The following is a 10,355-nucleotide window of genomic DNA, read 5'->3' as shown; positions in this document are numbered from 1 at the left end:
AATCAACAGAGAAGGAACGGAAAGATCCAGAAGGATTTATTCTGCTTTAAATGCCTCAAAAACACAATTCAAAAAACTAATTTCTTTACATTTCAGGTAAGAAACAAAGAGTTGTTTTGTATTGCAGGAAGGAAATGGTGTGTTCACGTCTTTATCTCACTGTGTGACAGACTTTTCCAACAGGAAACCGAACTTTATAAACCCCTCATTCTCCCACACCAAACCCCATGGAGAAAATCGACGATATTAACATCACGACACAAGAGTTGTTGATCCACTGCTGCCTCCATCACTAAGTTCAAATGTCTTATTTTGTATTATTCGGCATTGAAAATCTTTTTTTCAGATTTACCTCAGCGACACAAAGTGACCTGACGAGGCAGCAGTAGACCAGCAGCTCCTGTGTCCCCGCGAGCTAAAAACGCTGGTTTTCTCTATGGGGTTTGGTGTGGGAGAGTGAGTGCTCTACAAATTTAACTTGTTAGAAAATGCTGAGATAAAGTGACAATTGGAGTTGAATTTGTCCCTGCTGGGTGTCATTGACTGCAAGGCTGCAGCTCCCTCTTGTGGCACTTCAAAGTAAATCACAGCATTTTCATGACACATTACAAAGCCATAGTTTGAAGTATAAGAAAGACATTTATTCAAATGAAGCATTCACAACAGACACATTTAAATATAAATAACTGAGAGAATAAACTGTTTAAAAGAAAGTGCAGAGATCAAAGGTCGAGTGACCCTTCTTGTTGTTGTTAATGCTCTTTTCTGCGAGGCTGGGTGGCTTTGCTCAGGTTTCCCGTCTGCTGCTTCAGGACGCTGAGAAGAGACTGCGAACTCTCCAGGATCTACACACACACACACACACACACACACACACACAAAAAGCACAAAGATTATTAAAACTGTTACATGGCTGACGCAGCAGCGTGTGCCGTGAACATGTTTTCTCCCGGCTCTGCTGACGGCCGTGTTGTTCTTTAATAAGAGCGGCTGAGGAGTGTGTTTGCACTGATTAGTGTCGGGGAGTTCAGCAGCGATGCGACGCAGCCCACATTTAAGCATTTAACGATGTTTTGACACTGTAGTGGTTACAAATCAGGCAGCAAATTAGGTTTAAAAGGATATGAAAATGTAATTATCACAATTATTCTTACCAAAATCACTGCGATTCACAATATTATTGTGATAAACATTTTTTTTTTTAAAAACTCTTTAATACGGGCATAATTTTCGGTCTGTACACTCTATTATGTTTGATGGGAACTTATTCAGAAATCAGACATGTTTTGTAACATCATTAGAGAGTCGATTCTTACCTAAATTGAATGGGAACATACTCGAATGTCACAAAATGACATATTTAAACTTTCTGATGGAGGCAGCAGTGGATCAATAACTCCTGTGTCTCGGTGTTAAAATCTCTGATTTTCTTTATGGACTTGGTGCATCGGTTTCTACCTCTTTAAGACACACACACACACACACACCTTAGCGTACGCAGCCTCGGTCTCGGCCAACGTCTGGTCAAACGTGGCTCGGGCGGCGAGTCTCTGAGTCAGACTCTCGTTGACTCGGCTCAGTTTGTCCGTGAGCAGACGGATGTCGTGCTGCAGTCGCTCCTTCTCGTCCTCCTCCTGCCTGATCTGACTGTTTAGCTCCTCCCTCTTTTCCCGCAGGTCCTCGATACCTGAGAGAATTATACATCATAAAAACCAGTGTCAGTGATGAGTCTGTGTCTCTGTGACAGATCGTCATATTTACACATTACGTTAAAAAATTGGTTTCGTTAACTATTATGAATGAGTCTATTATAGAAAGTTCCACAATAACAACTTCGAAAAAAATGACTGATATGATCAACTCCAGTTTTTTTAAAATGGGATTATAATTACGTTATTTATTCAAACCCGGTAACATGTTTTTATAACGTTAAAACATTGTGTAACTTCTTTCGGAAACAAGTCATTTCTTTGGCAAAATCGGAAACAAGTATTTTTGTACCGCCTGTAACAGATTTTGTTAGAAAATGTTGTAAAAAGATATTTTTGCTATGATTTTTTAAAGCATTACGATGTAATCATTTGTCATTTTTTGATACATTCCAACTTTTTGTACTTTTTCTTTTACAGTTAGTCACATACATGTTTTTTTGCATTTTCTGAAAGAAAACATTTTGTGACATTATTTAGTGATGCTTGTAAATTTTGGACTACATTCGTAACCTGTTTTTGAAATATAGTATACAAGTATTATAACAGTTAGTAAAAGAAAATGTGGTCATGCAAGAATTTTTATACATTTTTACACGTTTTTGTTCCATTACAAAATTTATTTTTTGGTAAAGTTAGTCACACAATTTTGGTTTTTTTTGTAGCGTTTTTAGACATTGTTGTGACCTTTTTAGTAACATTATAACACGTACAACCTTTCTTTCAACATATTTTATTTTGAATAACAACATTTCTTTGGTCAGAGATACACTGTTAGTACCATGTCTTACCAGCATTACAACTTTTTCTAACAGTTTTTAACAATTACCGCGATAGTATCGTGAATAATCGCACTATTTATACGCAGAGATTCCTCCTGTTAAATGTCCTATAATCCCGTGATATAAAAGTGAAAAATCTGTGGTGTTTGTTCATCATTCAGTCTGTTAGCATGTTAGCTTCCAGTTAGCTTCTCGTACGTAAACACATACACATTGAGTGTGTGAGTGTGTGTGTGTCTTACATTTAGCTAGCTCGTTGTTGTAGGTTTGCATCGCAGCCGCTTGTTGAGTCATGTCGGATTTATTTCAGTCGCGGTTGCTCTGACGGTTGATTCACCGGTGACTGACTGACGTAATGAGCGCCGTATTTTCCGAAACTCCCGGCGAGTTTGGCATGTGTGAGTGACGCTGCGCTAAACTGGGCTAGGCAAGGCTAAGCTAAGCTACAGAAGCCCGGACGCATACGTCTCTATCTCTGTGAGTTTCTGTCGTAAACTGTTTTAAATAAAGCGCTCGAACTGTGTTCGTCTCCTCACTTGAGAACCAAAGACCGCCGGATATACCACAAACACCCAGGCCCCGCCTACATCCTGCCTCTGTGCGGCTTAGCCATCCAACTATACGTCAACATCGCCGCCATATTGGTCCGGGCAAAAATAATTATTTTTTTCTCTGTATAAAAAAACACAATGCCATTGTGATTTCTCGAAATATTCGTTTGAGTCGTTTATATATTTAAATTGCCGTGATGTACAAAGAGTAAATTTACATGTATAACAATAATTACTGCTAATGTGTCAACACAAACTACTCTTCACTAACTTTAATAATGCAGTGTCATCGTTGACGTATCCAATAGTTTTATTACAGTATAAATTACCATTTATACTGTAAATGTGTAATTTCCCTCGTTATTGTCTTTTGCTTGCCGTCACGGTTATACTGTGTATTGTAGGATGAGCCAATATGATGCTTAGTATGTTTTATCAATCTGATACTGGACAAAATCACTAAAATCAGATATTGGAAAAAAATGCAGCAGAAGAATTTTAACTGTCATGTTATTGGCTGTTCATTTCCTCTTTATTAAAGCTACATGTCGGAGCATCATGTTTTTGAAATAGCTAGTTTTTGGCTGTACTGAGGCTATCAAAAACGAAAGTTTGGAAGACTTAGAGTGGCCCTCAACATGCTAACAATTAGCCACATGCTAGCCTAATACTAACAAGCCAAAACGTCACCCCCTAGTGGAGTGCAGGTGGACATATCTTTAAAAAAATCGATTCTTCACTATTGATTGTATACTTGGATATGGACAGTAGAACAACTGTACGGCATAGTAGAGCTACAACCATTGCTCACAAATGGTGTGTTCCAGTTGTAGTGGGAAGTCAGAACTTCCAACTTGGAAACTCTGCAAACCCCGTCATAGGATTCCAAGATGGCTGCCAATTGTGTCAATAGTAAAAAAAAATATTTTCAATTATAAAAAAAAAATATTTCAATTATATTTTCAATTTCAATTAATTATTTTCAATATACTATATGCAGAGAAGATTTTTTTTGTTTGAATGGGTTTCAATGGGACATTTTTTGCGTGTAACATCTGTTTGTACACAGTTTATTTCTATTATTTGTAACTAATCACATGAACTAACTAATAATAAAATGTGGATAATCGATTTTTTGTTATCATTAATAAAAACAGGAACCTTTGCTAGTGACATGACACCATTTGCAAATCAATAAATCTGACGTCATCAGTAGTGGGCGGGGTTTAGGTCCAGGCACCATGGCTTCGGTCGGGACCGAGGTGAGTGTGTGAGCATTCTCTCTTCTTCTTCTTCTTATCTGTGGATACTACTCTCGTTTCTTTTCCACGCTGTCCACCGCGGAACCACGGATCGTGTTTCCCTCTCGCCGCCGGCCCCGGCTCTTGTGAGCGGGCAGATTGTCGGAGTGGCGGTGCCGGTAGGTTGAGAATTTCCCGCGGCCGGAGCCGCAGCAGTAGCGGCGGCAGCAGCAGCAGCAGCGTCCTGCTTTTGTGTCGGACCGGAGGTTTGCTAGCTGCGCCCCGGAACATGAATGATGCGTGCGAGCGCGCTGTGAGCCCCTCAGCGGGGTTTTCTCATCCATGTTCCCGACTCATGTCAGTGCCCCCGCTGCTGTGCTGCTTCAGCGGGTCAAAATAAACCGCTCTGTTGTGTCCCCTTTTAGCCTGTTATTATCGTTTTTTGTCCCGACTGTGTTGTGTTTGTCACCCGCTCACTCGTTGCTGATGTGTACACCGCTGTTTAGCTAGCAGCTAGCAGCCGTGCTAACTAGCAGGCAGTGCAGAAATCCACATAAAAACCAGGTTTTCTGACGTTTCCGTTCTCTTTTGACGATTAAAGGTGACTCGTGTGTGATGTGGAGGACCCCAGCTCGGTGTCTGACGCTCTTTATCGCCGGTGTGTTTGCTGGTCCCTGCTCTGTTAGCTGTTTAATCATAAATGTTGCATTATCAGAGCTGCTCTAAGCGTGAAAATATGAAACGCGAATAAGCCCAGGTTTTTAGACAAGTTTGCATGATTATTCGTCACCTGCAAACAGATTTGAATGCTAATGTCCTCAGTGGAGGTTTGTCTTTGTGAGCTTTTTGCAGTCATCACTCTGAGTCTCTGTAAATGTGGTTGTTACCAGAATTCCTGAATTGCACCAGTAAATAATGACATATTTTACATATCAGTCGACAGGAATGCACGTTTATTTATATTTTCGCTGTAAATGTAGCACTGTTAAAAAGTCTTTATTTTCTTCTTGATTTTTTTCTTTATTTTTGATACCTGCGATTCACTCTTGCGCCTGCAGAGGGCGCTCTAGCAACGTGGTGGATGATACAGTGTCACCTCAGCAGCAGCAGTAGGTTCACTTCTCTTCATCAAAGTGCTATCTGGATTCTGCACTTAATAAACACAACTAGTTATAATAGTCGATGTATTAGTTTGAGTGTTTTTTTTATTTTGGTACTATTTTCGATTCGGTTCCTGAGGGACGACGCTAGCTCAGTGGTGGAGCGAGTTGTCTTTCAACTTGAATGTTGTGGGTTTGATTCCCGGATCTGCTAGTCTACATGTATGCCGAGGTGTCCTTGGGCAAGACACTCCTGACCGCTGTGTAAATGTGATTACCCTAGACTCTTACAAATAGTTTGCCAGATGAGGCCAATCATGAAGTAAGGACATACTGAACAGCCACCAGGGGGCGACTCTGCTGGTTCCAAAAGGACTAGCTAAATTTATTTTCTCCTTTTATTTAGTAGATTTATAACGTCCCTAAACATTTAGTGAATGGTCTCAGTCACTAGTTTCGGCTCTTCTCCAGTTGAATAGGATGTTTATTTTGTAAAGGACGTGTCCTATTTAGAGGGAAATAGACAATAATACACAACGCATTTGCCCGACTGATTGACAGCTGGTTGCAGATGACGTTTGTGGATTTCTTGTCACAAAAAGAAACCTTTGCCAGGCAGAACTGTCGTGGTATGAGTCGCAGATCCTGGGGCTTCACAGTGGCAGTTAATTTTGCAATGAGAAAATCACGTCTATTTTTAGATACAGTCTTTGGGGATTTGAGCTTCTTGAACGTTAATGTGAGTGTGGTTTCTTTGCTCCTACAAGCAGTTCAGTTCATTTTATCATGGTATGGTTTGGAAAGGCATGATCTGGTTTTTACTCCGAGTTGTGCAGGCCAGACGATGATACTGTATGCTGTGTGTCCGTCATTGTTCAGTTGGTTGGTTGGTTTGGTACAGCTCGGTTTGTGGCTGTTTGTCTTAACAAGACGTCAAGCTTTATATGAGAATATTCTCCAGTGGGCGTACTGTGGGTGACTTGCTTGAGTTCAGTTGACGACGTTTCACCTCTCATCCAGTCCATCCACATTTTAAAAGCCAATATCAGCTGATATTGTCATTCAAGTAACCGCCTCATTGTTTCCTGGAAGTGATGATTCCATCGGTGGACTGCAGTGTGCCTCACTCCAGCCTTTAGGTGCTACACTACTGTAGCTAGAGGCGGTGATTCTAGCAGCAGGGGACCTAAAAGCAGAGTAGTGGTAGTTGAACAGCCCCTCTCTAAACTCCCATGTGATTGGTCAAAGTCTCTTGTGATGATTACAGATTTCGTTGTGAGGTTGCAAACAGCCCAGATGAGACACAGCAGTCATTCTCTCTCTCTCTCTCTCTCTCTCTCTCTCTCCCTCATATAACTGGATTTACATTATGAGATATATTATGATGTAATTATTGCATACTGCAGCTTTATTGGCACAGCGTGTAGTGTTGTGTGTGTCTGTGTGTGTAACAGTCCACCATGAGCATGACGTCATTCAGCAGTTTGATTATTATATTGGGTTTCACTTTGAGTTTGGGTACTTTGGTCTGTTAGACTCCTGTTCTGGATTACCTTGTACAGGTGTTTCTGATTTCCTGTTCACTCACAAAGTACATGAACATTGTGAGGAGAAGTTTGGTCTCTGCAGCTCTTTGGATTCCTAGTTTGATTGGTTGATTAAGTAAGATAAGAGCAACTCCTTCTGATCATGTCTTGGAGGCTGTACACGGCGAGGTTCAGTGCTGCCCTCCACGGGACAAAATGTTCTTCAACACAGTTGGAAGTTCTTTGTTGTATTTCAGAGTTCTTTGTCTAATAATTTGCAGCAGACTCTGCGCAGAAGAGGTTTAACGCTAAGAGTCGTAGCTATCAAAGTTCGCGTCTTGGTTTTAAGACATGCTTTTGTCATCATGGAGACGACACTCTGTGGATCACACGCGATGCCAGTATTATCTTGGTAGGATATAAACAGCCATAGACGTGCAGTCTCACCATTCACCATTAGATGTCACTGCTTCTCATGTTTGCACATGCACTGCAACCGAAATCCAAGACACTTGTGTTTTATCTGTATGGAAACAGAACATTTCCTATACAATCTTTTTCTTTTGCGTCCATAAGACGATTTCATAAACATGGTTAAATGTTTTTATGTGCACGAAACGCCATAAAATAGTCCAAAAGACTCATCGCTGTTAGCGTCATGGGAAGTCTCAAACAAAACGTCCTGAAAATCGGAGCTTTCAGAAAAGAGTTATCGGTCATCATTTTGGCGGGTGAGTGTTTGAATGAACACTGTAAACAACAACGCAGCGTTCTTTAATATTGGGTTCAGCGTTTCTGATGGTACTCGAATGCTTCAGGCAGAGCAGCTACCAAACAAACAGCTCTACAGTATTTTGCTGTTTATTTACAAAACTTGTTCCTCGATATCGTGTCAGGCTGAATTTAGCATATTATACCTTTTTTAAATAGTTCTTTGCCTCTGGCTGTTGTCGTTATGTGTCATGTTTTATCACACAGTGCATAACAAATGAACTTTTCCTGTGGAACTGCTCTATAAATGTTTCTTTACCAACCGTATTGGCCTTTTTCCCCTCTTTATTAGAGGGAAAAGAAACCTTCTCTTAAAAAGTGATACAGTTGGTGGAACAGAACATTGTCCCTCTTCTGTTTTTGTGCATCGGTGCCTGAAAGTTGATAAACCTGAGCTCATGTGTCCGTCCTTCTCTGCTCGAGGTTGTTCTTCATTGTTTGGCCGTGAAACAGGAGTCGTTGCCGACATCTGTACGTTTGGCATTCCAGGCTGTCTGAGATTTTCCAGTGGAAGGGAAGTCCAAAGCACAACCTTAAAACCCTTAGTTTGAGTCCAAAATATACGACCTGCATGTGAAGTAACCACCACTTGGTCCAGCAGAGAGCGTAATGAGCACAGCTTGGCCTTGGATCCACTTTGAATCCGTCAGATAAATAAGACAACGATGTCATGATGTTCTCAGAACCAGGGTTTCCGTTTTAACCGTACAATCGTGACACCAGGGCATATGAAAAGCAACATGTAGAAGTTTTTCGGGTTCTCGACTGCAGATAAGAAAATAGGGAACAATTTGCAAATTTAGCTTAGCTGTTCACTCTACCCAAGTGAATCTGCAGTTGCATAACAGACAATATTGTCAGGTTTGTGTTTGTGGAAAAGGCAGGGGATATCCATAAACACCCTCTCAGGTTTTTTTACACAAATTCACAGCTTTATTTGCTGCTCAGTGCTGATTTTCACATGTAGACTTCGTATTTTTTACGTTTAAAGTGAAAAACAGGGATATGACATAGGTTGTAGAATGACTCGAAAGAAAAAATGCAGGCTCCCCCTTGTGGCAACGTCAAACTAAATCTCTACGACTGTAGGATGGTGAGTTAGACGGCGTTGTCAAGTCGCTCGTTTTACGAAAATCGCGATTTTGGTGATCGAATTCACCGCGATCAACTTATAGAGCTTATAAATGATTTATCGATAACCAAATAAATCGTCAACTATTTTGATGATCGCTTAAAGGTAGGGCTGGCCTTCCTTCCAAAAGCTACGCCTCCTGAGCACAGGACCACTTTAACTTTCTGGTGCTTTTTGTGATGCTAACGTTTTTTGGACACGTGTTCAATTGACGACGGAAAACAACAAATACTCTCAAAAGATCACCAAGACGGTTGTCGCCGCTGTTCAAACGCAGAGTTCTGAGCATTCTCAATTGCCACATGAAGAGGGGTACGTACCGGGGAGGGGTGGCAGTTTAATTAATGTGTCATGATCCAATTAATTAGTTTTGGCCGTTGAATATGATTGGATGGCGTTTTCAGAGGCCTGTCCGTTCCATGGGGTAACTGGAACCCCATTTTTGTGACAATGCATTCATTAATTGGCTACAGTTGAGGAGTGAAGAGGATTTAAGCTCCTCAAATGTGAATATTTTCTCGATTATTTGCTCCATACATCTAAAGAAATGATTAAAACTGACCAACTTCTGTTTGTGAAATAATAGACAGATTTAGTCGCAGCCAGTCGATATACATGATTTCCTTGCAGGTTAGCGTACCCTCTAGTTGTGAGTTTGACATGTTTTCAAAAGCCCTCGTGCTTTTACTAAATTAGTTTCTTCCGTAGATGCCTGACCCTTCTGTTGTGAGACGGTAGACAGAAGGAGACAAACGTCACGGTGTTTGAGTCCAGGTTGTGTTGGTGACAGAGTCTGTTCAGTCTTCACTGGCATCAAGGTCTTCCATTTTAATGGAGGGAACACACTGAGCATGCTCTGTGGAGACCCTCTGAAGAAGAAGAGGGCCGACAGAGGGAGCCACCAGGTCACATGACCGGCGAACATGGTGAATGTGCATGCGGGGGAAGAAAAAGGGAAAAGAAGAACACTCTGTTCGACACATTCTCGCGCTCTTCCCTCTCACTCTCTCACTCTCTCACTCTCTCACACACACACACACACACACACACACACACTCACTCTCCCTCTCTTGGCGCCTTCTTCTCAATGGAGGCCATGAGAAGAAAGCAGGTATGATGCTTCCTGGAGACGCACACACACGGAAACAGACGCAGCTTTCACACACACACACACCCCTGGTCTGGTCTGTCATTGAGACTCTCAGTGAGATGTTTTCAAGTGATGGTTCTTCAACTGGAGGACTTGACGAGGAGGAGGAGCAGTGCTGCTGTGAGTGTGTTGTCACAGGATTATACAGCACACACACGAGATGTGATGTCACTGTCAGAGTGGGAGACATGGAGGTCTGGACCTCCTCAACATCTGGAAAAGTAGATTTTTATCACCCATTTTCTTTTCATTCCTCCTGCTTTGCTTTGACGTATCCATCCAGGTTAGTGTGCAATAATGATAATCCAGAGGCCTGGATGTGTGACAGAGCAGGAGGTTCTCATCAGTTTGAAGGATCTAAGCTTGTGCAGATGAATGACTGGCATGTTTAAA

The 10,355-nt window shown here is 41.5% G+C and overlaps 2 protein-coding genes across 6 annotated transcripts in view; one reads left to right on the top strand and one right to left on the bottom strand.

Moving 5' to 3' along the window:
- Positions 1-14: 14 nt before the first annotated feature.
- Positions 15-3,068, bottom strand: ssna1 (Sjogren syndrome nuclear autoantigen 1). The gene is made up of 3 exons (XM_058617831.1): positions 2,734-3,068; positions 1,488-1,687; positions 15-845 (listed from the first exon to the last, which is right to left on the bottom strand). Exons 1-3 carry the CDS (start codon positions 2,783-2,785, stop codon positions 753-755), a joined length of 345 nt encoding a protein of 114 aa, XP_058473814.1. The 5' UTR covers positions 2,786-3,068; the 3' UTR covers positions 15-752.
- Positions 3,069-4,241: 1,173 nt separating this feature from the next.
- The window catches only part of ehmt1b (euchromatic histone-lysine N-methyltransferase 1b), a 29,482-nt gene continuing 23,368 nt past the window's right edge, over positions 4,242-10,355 (top strand). Inside the window, exon 1 of one of the 5 annotated variants that reach the window (XM_058617804.1) lies at positions 4,242-4,304. In XM_058617804.1, coding sequence (XP_058473787.1) covers positions 4,284-4,304 — 21 coding nt within the window. In that variant the 5' untranslated portion in view covers positions 4,242-4,283. Of the gene's footprint in view, positions 4,313-4,350; positions 4,463-9,884; positions 9,924-10,019; positions 10,083-10,355 lie in introns of those variants that run through there. The other 4 variants (XM_058617806.1, XM_058617805.1, XM_058617802.1 and 1 more) reach the window with 4 other exon arrangements.

This window comes from Solea solea, chromosome 19 (genome assembly GCF_958295425.1).
Source record: "Solea solea chromosome 19, fSolSol10.1, whole genome shotgun sequence".
NCBI lineage: Eukaryota > Metazoa > Chordata > Actinopteri > Pleuronectiformes > Soleidae > Solea > Solea solea.
The sequence above is the reverse complement of the archived record's forward strand: the minus strand, read 5'-3'. Positions and strand labels throughout refer to the sequence as shown.